Here is a 13,772-nt window from a genome sequence, read left to right as displayed (position 1 = left end):
CCCCGGTACCCTGGGGGTCACGAAAGTGAAGCAGCAGTCGTACTTGGAATCGAGGACGGGCCCACTTGTGGAGTCCATACAGGACTTGATTGTGTGCTTCTTGGACCACACTTCCCAGAATGCACAGTCTCATTTGAGCCTCCCATCGGTGGGTGTGTTGCATATAAAATGGAGGAGTGGGTCGGTGGTTGCGCACACCGCTTCCGTTAAAGCCCCTGAAGAGAAGCATATGGAGCTTCGAAACGCGTCGGGCAGATCCCGTACGGAGCGGCGTCTACGAGTGGATCCCCGTCCTCACCTATACATAAACCAAGCTGCTGTTCGCGTGCTACTCAAAGGTGGACACCTTCGAGCTTTGATTTATACGCGGCCGTCCAGCCGCAGAATATGCACCACCCCGGTACCCTGGGGGTCACGAAAGTGAAGCAGCAGTTGTACTTGGAATCGAGGACGGGCCCACTTGTGGAGTCCATACAGGACTTGATTGTGTGCTTCCTGGACCACACTTCCCAGAATGCACAGTCTCATTTGAGCCTCCCATCGGTGGGTGTGTTGCATATAAAATGGAGAAGTGGGTCGGTAGTTGCGCACACCGCTTCCGTTAAAGCCCCTGAAGAGAAGCATATGGAGCTTCGAAACGCGTCGGGCAGATCCCGTACGGAGCGGCGTCTACGAGTGGATCACCGTCCTCACCTATACATAAACCAAGCTGCTGTTCGCGTGCTACTCAAAGGTGGACACCTTCGAGCTTTGATTTATACGCGGCCGTCCAGCCGCGGAGTATGCACCACCCCGGTACCCTGGGGGTCACGAAAGTGAAGCAGCAGTCGTACTTGGAATCGAGGACGGGCCCACTTGTGGAGTCCATACAGGACTTGATTGTGTGCTTCCTGGACCACACTTCCCAGAATGCACAGTCTCATTTGAGCCTCCCATCGGTGGGTGTGTTGCATATAAAATGGAGAAGTGGGTCGGTGGTTGCGCACACCGCTTCCGTTAAAGCCCCTGAAGAGAAGCATATGGAGCTTCGAGACGCGTCGGGCAGATCCCGTACGGAGCGGTGTCTACGAGTGGATCCCCGTCCTCACCTATACATAAACCAAGCTGCTGTTCGCGTGCTACTCAAAGGTGGACACCTTCGAGCTTTGATTTATATGCGGCCCTCCAGCCGCGGAGTATGCACCACCCCGGTACCCTGGGGGTCACAAAAGTGAAGCAGCAGTCGTACTTGGAATCGAGGACGGGCCCACTTGTGGAGTCCATACAGGACTTGATTGTGTGCTTCCTGGACCACACTTCCCAGAATGCACAGTCTCATTTGAGCCTCCCATCGGTGGGTGTTTTGCATATAAAATGGAGAAGTGGGTCGGTGGTTGCGCACACCGCTTCCGTTAAAGCCCCTGAAGAGAAGCATATGGAGCTTCGAAACGCGTCGGGCAGATCCCGGACGGAGCGGCGTCTACGAGTGGATCCCCGTCCTCACCTATACATAAACCAAGCTGCTGTTCGCGTGCTACTCAAAGGTGGACACCTTCGAGCTTTGATATATATATATATATTGACATACACACACATATATCACACTTGTGCTATGAAATCTGAGCTATGGTGGCCTTCATTGGCTGACGTTTGGGCTGTTTCAGTTGAAGTGAATGTGCTACTAAATAATCAATGTTGTTGAGGCCTATGGGCTTTTTAACAGTGTTTACTGCTATTTAAAGTTACTGGGGATTCCCAGCCTGATGACTGGGAATGATTCAACTATGTGAATGTATCAAAGATACCAGTGCTGGAGAAATTGAGTAACAGGTAAGTAACTATTTTCATCTTCTCAAGTGGTCCTCGCAGTCAACTTATTTATACATTTGTGATGGACTTTTATATAGTTCGCCACAGAGGATTGTCTTCATTGATGGTAAATTTGACAACAAAGTAAGAATAATTTTCGAATATCTTTTAACTTCCCTTTTGTGAAGAGGTTGGTGTCTACATTTCCTTGTGGCCCACCTACAGACAACTGATTTTGATTCCATGACACTGGTGTCTAGCTAAAATGCTCCAAGGAGATCTTGAGTCTCATGGTCTGATTGTTTTTTCCTCTCTCATTTTCTTATGACTGGGCTTGAAATGTCAACAAGTCTGTTCGCATAGCAGAGGGTATTTTAAATGCTTGCTAATGTTAGTAATATTTTAAAAAGATGATGTTTTGATAGTTTCATACGAGCAATAGTATATTTGATCCCTTTTTCTCAATTATTTTTAGGGTTATATGGCGCTTATGAAAGAAGATGGTGTCCCTGATGATATGAAAGGAAAGGACAAGATTGTGTTCGGCAATTTACATCAAATTTATGACTGGCACAGAGAGTAAGTACCCTAACGTTAGGGTAAGACTGAAATAGGAATAATGAAACACATTTGAGTACTATTGTATGTGTGAGAAGCTGGCTTGGTATAGGGTGTACACCTATATAAGTGGGCACTTTGCACCAATCCAGACAACACTTATAGGGATTTTAGTGGTCTTAGACAACCTTAGAGAGACCTCTAAGTGGTAGCTGTGGAGAGCAGCCTTCAGGCTTAGTCCAGAAGGAGTGTAAACCAGCTTGTTTTACCAGAACATAATCTTATAGGTATAGATTAAGTGAAAAAGAACCTCACAGTGTATTTATAAAAATATGTATTTATTATAAGAAACTCACTAACACACACAGATATCTTCCAGCCGGAGATATACACAATGCACACAATACTTTTTAATAGAAATGGATAAGTAGCACAAAATGCACAGTAGTCACCAGGGGGAGACTAAACCATATACTAAAATAGTGGTATGCAAACCATGACTCAAGTCAAGACTATACCCAGAATACACAGAAGTACAGGGGACCCAGAGAACCACCAGATGAGCCCCAAGGAGGCTGTGTGCAGAGTGGGAACACAACCGTGGGATCAATGCAAGTCAGTGGGTAAGTTGTTGCAAAACTGAAAAGACTATAAATTATGGATTTCTTACCTTAGAGCAGAGTTCTTCAATCTGTGGGGCGTGCCCATCCCCCCCCCCCCAGGGGGGCGTGACACCATCTCAGGGGGGGTTCGCACTCCACACTAGCATCTTCCCTTTCAGTCTTTTTACTGTCCCGAGGCGTGCAAGTCTTCACCCCTTTCAAATGTTTATTTGGGAGCTCCGGTAACTGAGAGCTGGAGGAGGGGGGAGGGAGGGGAAATATCTAAGGCACGACTTGCGCTTTTGTCATGTATAGAGCGAACAGTTAACCTTCCCAGGAGTGGGTTAATTGGTAGAGCTGGGCTGCTTCAGCTGCAGTGGGAGGAAGGGTCTCTGCTAAAAACGAAAACAAATGAACAGACAGTCCTGTTCCTTTGCATTTGATTTCATAGCAGAGGAGACTCCTTGCCTCCCACTGCAGCTGAAATTACCTCTGTTCCTTGCTTTCAGTGTTAGCAAAGGAGACATCCTGCCTCCCAAAGCAGCTGAAGCATTTCAGCTCTACCAGTTTAACTCCGTCCTGGAGGAAGCTGTTGGCAGAAAGGAGACAAAGTTTATTTTAAATATACACAGGCATGCGCTGCAACGCCCACAGGGCTTCAAGTTACCAAAAGAAAAATGCCAGCCAGCCATGTGTTTTTTAAACAGCCTGCAAATTGCTTGTCTTGACACCAAATATACTTCTAATATAAATATGTATACATTTGTAATGTGACTTTTCTGTCATTGTTCCATTTTATTATCAGTCATGGACCATTCAGGCAGCCCTAAAACACAATTAAAAGTGCAACTATTTATATGTGCTGTTCAAAGTATGCACAGAGAAGTACTGACAATGCAGCTTTAGGTGACTATTTTGATGGCGCTGTTGGTACAAAAATAAACAATCAGCTGGCAGCCCTAACCATGAAACTGGAAGTTTGTTGCAAGATCAGCACATTCATTTCCTCCACCCTGATCCCTGGTTAATACCATAATAGCAATAGTTTAAAATATCTGAAACGCTACGCTGCGTCAATAACCTGCTGTGTTAGTTCAAGTGTCTGGGAATGCACCCTGCATTCAGACAACTCACTCCTCATTCTCGCCCTTCCCTTTCATGCTCACAATTCACTCACAGTGATCACAATGCACTCGCACTGATCACAATGCACTCACACTGATCACCATGTACTCACACCATTCACCCTCTCACCCTGTACTCACAACGATCACAATGCACTCACACTGATCACCATGCACTCACACCATTCACCCTGCACTCACAGCGATCACCATGTACTCACACTGATCACCATGCACTCACACTGATCACCATGCACTCCTACCATTCACCCTGCACTCACAGTGGTCACAATGAACTCACACTGATCACAATGCACTCACACTGATCACCATGCACTCACACCATTCACCCTGCACTCACAGCGATCACAATGCACTCACACTGATCACCATGCACTCACACCATTCACCCTGCACTAACAGCGATCACAATGCACTCACACTGATCACAATGCACTCACACTGATCACAATGCACTCACACTGATCACCATGCACTCACACTGATCACCATGCACTCACACTGATCACCATGCACTCACTCTGATCACCATGCACTCACTCTGATCACCATGCACTCAAACAGCGCAGAGGTTTAATGTGCCTACTACAAAGAATGTGTACCATTCAGATCAAAGAACTGAGTGTGGGTAAACTATGACTAGCACCATAAAAAAATGAAATGTTTGCCAGAAAGGTGCTATAGAGAGATGGGGTGCATTGTTGATGAGTGCTAGTGAGGAAATTCATGGAGAAGGAGGAAATGGGGGAGGGGCGCCAAAACAGACCGTTGCACTATGTGCGACCAGTACTAGGGCCAGCCCTGGATGGGAGTGTTAGCCCCCCGAAGTTCGTGTCTAGTTGCGGCTCTGTACACAAGTATGGGCATGTCGTGCCCCATCAAGGTTTTCATCCTAAATTACAAAAGGACATATTTACATGCACTGCAACCCAGCCTTTCAGGTGTTCCCTTGATAGAGGCAGCTCTGTTTTTGCCCTGATGGCCTGGAATACTTCCTAAACAGATTCTTGTTAATACTGTTTTGTGTGATTGATGTGAGAGAGTCTATTACTATTTGCAGAGAAATGTTTTAGTTGCATGCAATTTTAGATCAAAACGGGTCCAAACATTTATGTTGGTGGTGTTATTACTAATCTAGGTCATGTGTAAAATAAAGCATCCTAGTAAAAAGAATTTGCGCACATTTTATCTTGGAAAGTTGTGTTTCGAGCTGTGTAATAAGCCTCTGTCATTTCACTACATCCATTCACAAACCTGCAGTTTACTAAACGCTCTTATTGTGTTAAACATTATTTGCAGAATATGGCCTGTGATATGCACGTGGTAGTCGATTATGTAGTGTACCAGATTCCAGAAATTTCTGTCAGGTTGTGGGGGGGCCCAACATCTAAAACAATTCAACTGGGGGGGCTCAACCTACAAAAGTTTGAAGACATCTGCCTTAGAGTTACGCCCAGGTGTCAAACTGGATCCGAAGAATTTTCTTTAACAGTACCCCTGCTCGACGGTAGGGATCATCTGTTGACTCCACGTTCGTTGTTGGCGTCATGATTGCCGGAATGGCTTTGCAGTATCTACTTAGAAGCCGCCCCTTCACGCTGACATCAGTTCTTTATCTTTCCACGCCAGCCAGCGCAAATCTGGAGAGAGTGATACCTCTAGTCACTTTTTGACTGTCTTTTTTTTACTTTTGTTGACATCTTTTCGAGTTGTACGACTGCTTGTGCACAGGGATGCCACATCGGTGAACCCGGTTCAAGCCTTGTGGCTCCTGCCACAAGCTGATATTGGTGATGGACCCACATCTAGTGTGCCTCTGGTGTCTGGAGCGCGACAACGACCCGAAGTCGTGTTCCAATTGCTGGGCCATGGCTCCGATGTCTTTACAGGAGCGGTCCCGAACGCTTCTAGAGGCCCGGAAGTCGGCTCCGAGCCATTCGAGAGAGAGGTCGTGGGAGGCTCGGGGATCCATCACTACCACTCCTTGTCGAAGTCTTCGGGTAAGTCGATGTACAAAAAGAAGGCAAATAAGCACCGCCACTCTTCGCGTTCTCCCCGTCTGTTGGCAGACGGGATGCGGAAGGTAGTCGTCCGGCTCCGCCCGCAGAGCCTGTTGGGTCGACCCCATACCTCTTCCACTTCCCAGGAGCCAGAGCGACCCCTGCCCAACTTCGTAGTTTTTACAAAGCCCTTCGCTCCATCTTTAGGCAACCCAACTCTGCCGGGCGCGCCTTCGGGCCCCGCGGACTTACCTAGGGGTTCTAGGCCTTTAATGCCGGCAAATTCTGCCACGATGCTGCATGGCCCTCAGGGATTCATGCCTGGATCTGGGTCGGCGCTGGTCGACCTTACAACACCTCCTCCGGTGCCGAATCCATTGGCGCCACCTACGCCCCCTCTGATACCGGTTGTGTTTTCCAACCGACGTCGACCCCAGCCTCCCCCTCAACATCGACACGGAGCCGGACCGGCATCAACTGGCGTCGGTACTGGCACTGACCGGTACCTTTGTACCTCTGTTCTCCCCTGGTGTTCCCTATCGCCCTGAGTGGCTACCAGAGGAGGGTGAGGAGGACTGGGTGGAGTCTGTGGACCATCTGCAGACCAGTTGGAAGAACAGGACTGGAGAGAGGAGTTGGGTGAGGCCAGTGGTCTGGACACTTCTCCAGACCTTGGCATGCTTTCCCTCCCTACTGTGGCTATGGAGGAGGGTGCCTCTTATGCTGTGGTGTTGCGTAGGGTGGCTGACGCCTTGAACATTGAGTTTCCTGCAGTGGCGGTCGGGACAAACCTCCTGACAGAGGTGCTTCAACCGGCAGCGGTCTCTTCAGAGCCCCTGCTGCCATTCAATGAGGCCCTTACGGACATCCTTCTGGGCACTTGGTTCAAGCCGAACACAGGGCCTCCTGTGGATAGGATGATTGCCCAACACCACAGCCCGGCACCAGGCGACCCAATTTTCCTCTCCCTGAGAGCTTGGTCCCAAGCCTCAACTTCCAAGGGTGAATTCCCTACTGCTCTACCTGATAAGAAATCCAAGACATTGGACCATCTTGGGAAGAAGATGTTTTCTTCCGCCATCTTAGGACTGCGGCCGGTGAGCACCGCATGTCTCTTGGGACGTTACTCCTAGTCCGTGTGTGACACAGTCATGCAGGTGCTGCACAGAGCCTGGAGGAGGCCTGGGCCGTGCTCTCCCTTGCAGTTGCCGAGGGTAGAGATACAGCGAAGTTCGCCATACACCGCTGACTCGCTAGGCAGGACGATTTCAAAGTCGGTAGCCCGGAGATGCTATGCCTGGCTGAGGTCCACTGGCTTTTCGGGTGATGTCCAAGCAACTCTTTTGGACATGCCCTTTGATGGCTGTCGCTTGTTTTGCAACAAAGCAGACAGCACGCCGAGCACTTTATAGATTCCAGGGCTATGGCCAAATTCTTGGGCCTTGCTACCACTTCTCGCCCCGCGCAGTCTGCTTTTAACCCTTTCGGGGCTACGGAAGTGGTGCCCCGCCACGTTCCGCCCACAGCCACAGACCTGCACAAGCTTTCCCGCCTCTGCGCGGCCGGGGACATGGGGCCCAGCATTATGGGCGGGGGGCCAGTAGGCGGGCCAGTCCACCATCGCCTCCTCTGCAGCAGCCTCCAAGCCCTCCTAGTCTGACTTTTCAGGGCCACCAGTTGCCAGTGGGCGGCAGGATTCGCCATCACCTCCCCCACTGGCTCAGCATCACGTCAGACAAGTGGGTCTTGCAGATAGTCCGAAGGTGCTACTCCCTCCCCTTTGAGACTACCCCTCCCTCCATGCCACCTGCTTTCCTTCGCATGTCAGAGGATCACTTGGCCCTTTTCCGTCAGTAAGTTGTGGCTCTCTTGGCCAAGGGAGCCATTGAGCGAGTCCCTGAGCCTCAGGGTTGTCAACCTCTTCCTCCGGAAGGAAAAGTTCAAAATGTTGACATTGGCTCAGGTCCTTTCTGCCCTCGACCCTGGAGACTGGAGGGGAACGTTGGACTTGCAGGACACCTATTTTCACATCCCTGTTCTGCATGCTCACTGTTGTTACCTACGGTTCATGGTAGGCCACAAGCATTTTCAGTTCACCGTGCTCCCCTTCGGCCTTACCAGCTCCCCTCGGGTGTTCATGAAAGTGATGGTGGTGGTTGCAGCTCATCTGCGCAGATCAGGGGTTCCATTCTTCCTTTATCTCGACGACTGGCTGTTGAAGGCAAGCTCACCCCAGGCTGTCGTCTCCCACCTCCAGACTATGGCGGACCTTCTGCATTCGATGGCGTTCACCATCAAAGTGCTGAAGTCACACCTGATTCCCTCTCAGAAGCTCCTTTTCATCAAAGCGGTTCTGGACACAGCACAGTTTAGGGCTTATCCTCCCGAACAGCGAGTCTGGAATATTCGGGCTATGATTCTGATCTTTTAGCCTCTATCCCGGATTTCGGTCAGAATGACCCTGAGGCTACTGGGCCTCATGACCTCCTGCATCCTGCTGGTGGACTATGCCAGGTGGACTATGTGGGCTCTGGAGTGGGACCTGAAGTTTCAGTGGGCACAGCATCAGGGGAATCTTTCCTATCACTTTCAGATCTCGGAGGTCACTGCACACCAATTGCAGTCGTGGCTAATGAATCAGGATTGGATAAACGGCAGATCCCTCTACCTTCCCCAACAAGAGTTCACAGTGGTGACGGATGCATCACTTCTGGGGTGGGGTGTCCACATGGGGAGGTGGAGATCAGAGGCCTCTGGTCTCCGGCGGAGTCTGGGCTCCACATCAACCTTTTGAAGCCCTGGGCAATTCGTCTTGCACTGAAGGTATTCCTTCCTTCTGTCAAAGGAAGAGTAGTGCAGGTGTTCAGGGACAACACCACCGCTGTGTGGTACTGCAACAAACAAGGCTAGGTGGGGTCGTGGACCATATGTCAAGAGGCTCTTCACCTTTGGATGTGGCTGGAACATCAGGGCATGTCCCTGGTGGTTCAACACCTTGCAGGTTTTCTGAACGTCAGGGCGGACGAATTCAGCTGCTGGTCCTTGATGGATCACGATTGACGTCTTCACTCTGAGGTGGTGCAAGTTCTCTTTCAGCTGTGGGGGGAGCCTTGGTTAGATCTATTCGCCACCAAAGAGAATGCGCAATGTCAGCAGGTCTGTGCATTAGCATTTCCAAGGCTGCACTCACTAGGCAACAGTTTTCGTCTCGAGTGGAGTTGCGGTCTTCTAAACACCTTTCTGCCTATACCGCTTCGGCCCAGAGTGCTGAAGAAGTTCAAGCGCAACCGGGCCCAAGTCATTCTTGTGGCTATGGACTGGGCACGAAGAGTCTGGTATCCCAAATTCTCAACCATGGCCATCAATTCTCTTACCAGACTGCCCCTTTGGGAGGATCTTCTGTCGCAGCAGCACAAGACGGTCCTCCACCCGAACCTGTCCAGCTTCCACCTCCTTGCATGGAGATTGAGCGTCGACAGTTGACAGATTTCGACTTCCTCCCAAAGTCTGTAATGCTATCTTGGCAGCGAGGCATCCCTCCACCAAAACAGTATACACCTGTAGATGGAACACGTTTGCGGCATGGTGCACAGTAAAGGTTGTATATCCCCTTTCTGCCCCTCTTTCAGAAGTTCTCCTCTTCATTCGTTCCTTGACCCAGCGGGGCTCTGCTCTGGCCACTCTCAAGGGCTATCTTTCAGCCATTTCAGTCGTTCTTCACCTTCCAGATCAACCCTTTCTTTTCAAGTCCCGTATTGTAAATCGTTTCCTTAAGGGCATTACTCACCTGTTTCCTCCTATTCCTTACGTAATGCCCCAGTGGGACCTGAATCTTGTTCCGACTTACCTTGTGTGCTCCTTTCGAGACGCTACATAACTGTCCTCCCAGACTTTTACACTCAAAACTGCCTTTTTGCCATCACCTCTGCTCACAGGGTGAGCGAGCTTAAGGCTCTTTCTTCGAAACCTCCTTTCTTGGCTGTTCATTTATTTATTTTTTGGCATTTATAAAGCGCAACATGTACCCGAAGGTGTCTTGGCGCTGTTAATTTGCCAGCTAGGTGTTAATTAAGCTGCGTTGCTCTAACCTCTGCCCATACCGTGAACTTATTTATTGAACAACCAGGTTTTCAGTTTTTTGTGAAATTGGAGCAGTGTGGAACATGCTCTGATGTCCTGAGGTAGAGTATTCCAGAGTTTGGAAGCTGCTACCACAAAGCGTCGATCTCCCCACATCACTGTCCTGGTGCGGGGCACCGATAGTTGGTTGCTGTTGGTGGAGCGCAGCTGACGAGTTGGTTGGTAAGGACATAGATGGTCTATTAGGAACTGCGGACCCTGTTTATTTAGTGCTTTGTAAACAATGCACTGTGATTTAAATCTGGCTCTGTTCTGAATCGTCAGCCAGCGCAGTTTTGTTATTGCGTCAGAGAGAGGAGCAAACTTAGGGATTCCAAGGATAAGGCGAGCTGCCGCATTTTGTATGGTCTGCAGTTTTTTTATAACTCTAACTTGTGAGTTAATGAAAAGCCCATTACAGTAGTCCAATGATGTCAGGACTAGTGAGCTCACCAGTGTTTTAATAGCAGTTGTTGGGAGATACGGGCTTATTTTTCGAATCATGCGTAGTTTGTGATGGGCTGTGGAGGCTACTTTACTGGCATGGTCCATGAAGTTTAAACGATCATCAAAGATTACTCCTAGGTTTCTTACTTTGGTCACAGGTTTGGGTGGGGCACCGAACGTTTGGGGCCACCAAGAGGAGGGCCATTCCGTTGAGAGTTGTCCAAAAATTATCACCTCGTTTTTTTCCGAGTTAAGTTTTAGGCAATTAACTGCCATCCACTCACCTATCTCAGTCAATCCTCTCCGAAATCGTTCGGCTACCTCTTCTCTGGACAAGGTTGTTCTGCGCACTAGGCCTTTCTTTCGTCCCAAGTGGTTACGTCTTTCCACATAGGACAGACCATCACTTTGTCCACCTTCTTCCTCCCCCTGCATCCTTCTAAAAAGGAGGAGAGGCTCCACGGTCTGGATCCAAAACGTGCGCTCTCATTTTATATGAGTTGCACTAAACAATTCCGGGTGGATGATCAGCTCTTTGTTGGCTATGTAGATGCCAAGAATGGTCAGTGTAGGAGGATGGATATCGGACTATGGTTACCCCCAACTTTTTGCCTAGTGTTTAGCTGGTTTTCGACTTAGTTGGCCTGGGATCCTGCTATTCCCGCCGGAGCCCGAGCACAGAGTCCGACAAGAGCTAGACTTCCAGACTTCCTTGACACCGATCCACAGTCCCTGCAAAGCCGAGACCCGTGGAGGCGACGAGAGACGTGGGACCGGCCATCTTGAAAAACCTGCTCCTTGCTACTTGTGCAGCTTCTGAGGCACCCTCGAAGTTGTGCATTGGGGATTGAGAAGCCCCAGCCCCGAGCACCTTCTGCACTCACGCACAGCCCTCCACACTCCTCGAGTGCCGCGTGGGGCCTGCTAGTGTTTTTGTGCTCGACGTGTCTGTCCGGTTACTTGCCCGTTGGCTAGTGGCCTCTGTGATGACGAACCTTTTAATTTGATCCGCCTGCCTGGTTGCTCCAGGTGGGCCCCTGCTTCCCTGCAAAGGAGAAGCCCCCTAGACCTTGCTGGTCTAACTCGAAGCGAATATTCGATTCCTGCGTGGGTTGCATTTGCCAAGGCCTGTTGACTCCAATCCGGAAGCCGACGCCGCCAACAGCGAGATCCTTTGTGGGACAGTCCGTATCCAGCTCCTGGTCATCGTCGACTCCTCCTGGTCCACGTGGCTGCAGAGTCAAGCTTCACGACATCACCTGATTGCTTCACGGCATCGCCTGGTTCCTTCCTAGTCACTGGCTAGTGACCCAGACTCTGTCCCCTCTGCTTTCAGGCACCCTTCTTCCTCGATCCGCCCTTGGATCCACCCGGACACTTCTCTCCTGGTCACCTGCAGCATCTTTTCACAGGTCTCCATAGGATTCTGCGACGAAACCCGACACACTTTGACACCTATGCACCCGGCTCCTGTGGGTGAGGTAACGCGAGTACTCCGGTGCTCCTGTGGGTATTGACTATCCTAGTGTCCTAGTTTTCAGTAGCTTTCTCCTAGTACATCCGGAAGTGTCCTAAATCAACTAGTTTCTACCTCTTACGTTCCCATTGTATCCCTATGGTAACTCGCATGAGAGTAGAGACACTGCACACGCATCCCGTGGGCCTCCTGCCTCCTAACTCTCATTAGCTCAGTGTAGCCCCAGCGATTCCCTAGGCCCTAGGCCTACTCTCTGTTCGTGACGTGGTACTTATACCACTATTTTAGTAAATGGTTTGCAACGCCCCTAGAGCTCAACTGTATTTTGTGCAACTTATTGTATGATAATTGAGTAACTTGTTATGTGCGTGTGCCTCTGACCTCATAAAGAGTTCAGAGGGGTTGTGTTTGTAATAAATACATATATATTTTATATATAACCTGTGTGGTGTCCTTTCATTTGGTACTTAAGGGGTTACATATGGTAAAACAGCTTGCTTCACATGCTCACTGAAGTTTTAGCCTAAGACTGCTTTGTCCATGCTACCACTAGGATAGCTGGTCTATAAGTAGGCTGTGGGGTTTTAGGTTTAAACCTATAATAACTGATAAAACCCCACTGACAGAAAAATAGCCCTCACCAGTGAAAACATATAAACACTGAAAAAACACCTGGACCACCACAAACTAAATGCCATTCAAAGAAAGGAAAAAGAGAGTGAAAGTCATTTTTTTCTACCTGAAGGGGTCAATACAATGTAACTTTGTTATACAAGTAGCAGTAAGAAAGACTGGCTAACATTATTCTGCTTGAGTTTTGTTCTTTAGGGATGCCACTAAAATATTGTTTCTTCTTCCTTTTACTTTTTCAGTTTTGTGGCCTTTGGTCTAAAGATGCAGGGTTTAAGTTTCATGTTTTAGGTCTAGTTTAATTATTTTATAAACTATAGAGAATCAGGAAATATCAAACTTATATTTGATATTTTGGCTGCATTTGATTCTTTCACCGATAGGTAAAATGGCTGGTTTCATAAAAATCTTTCCTAATATGTGTCATCACATTTACCCACAGAGAATGGGTAAAAACCCTTAGACCATAGTTTCTAGTTGGTCAGTATTGATAGTAGGTGAATTGCCAACACCTCAGGCTTTAAACATTCAATGTAAGGTATAGTGACAAGTATATATATCACCAAGCATCTGGGATAGTGGTGAAAACATGACACCAGACTTTTGGAAAACATGGAACGCAGTGTCACTTGTAATGCTCTGCAAAAAAAGGTTCTTTCCAAGTTGAGCAAAGATTGGAGTGATATTGTTTGTATTTCCAGTGATTCAGCTACGTATAAAAAAAAAAGTTGTGTGATGACCTGTCAAAATTGATACCCAAGCTGAAGTGATTCCCTGTAGTAGATCCTTGCCACTTGTTAGATGGTATGCTGAAAGCATCTTTACAATCTTAAGAGTTAATGGGGAATGCTATTGACTTTTTAGTCCATTCTGGTGCACTGGTTTCTAATGCATAGGAACTAAAACGCAAATATTTATCATTTCGTGCTTTATGTGGCATCAACGAAAGAGTCATCCCAACTGTGTCCCTTAGCTGATGGTTCTCAGCCCAATGGGCTAGGAATGC

At 48.7% G+C, this 13,772-nt stretch overlaps 1 protein-coding gene across 3 annotated transcripts in view; it reads left to right on the top strand.

The window, feature by feature from the left end:
• The window catches only part of TRIO (trio Rho guanine nucleotide exchange factor), a 4,034,553-nt gene that overhangs the window by 2,290,585 nt on the left and 1,730,196 nt on the right, over nt 1–13,772 (top strand). For all 3 annotated transcript variants that reach the window (XM_078687660.1, XM_078687659.1, XM_078687661.1), the window contains exon 40: nt 2,264–2,367. In XM_078687660.1, the coding sequence (XP_078543786.1) occupies nt 2,264–2,367 (104 nt within the window). The remainder of the gene's footprint in view (nt 1–2,263; nt 2,368–13,772) is intronic.

The sequence above is a fragment of the Lissotriton helveticus genome, chromosome 4_1 (genome assembly GCF_964261635.1).
Source record: "Lissotriton helveticus chromosome 4_1, aLisHel1.1, whole genome shotgun sequence".
Taxonomy (NCBI): domain Eukaryota; kingdom Metazoa; phylum Chordata; class Amphibia; order Caudata; family Salamandridae; genus Lissotriton; species Lissotriton helveticus.
Note: the sequence above shows the minus strand (reverse complement) of the source record. Positions and strands in the feature narration are given on the sequence as shown.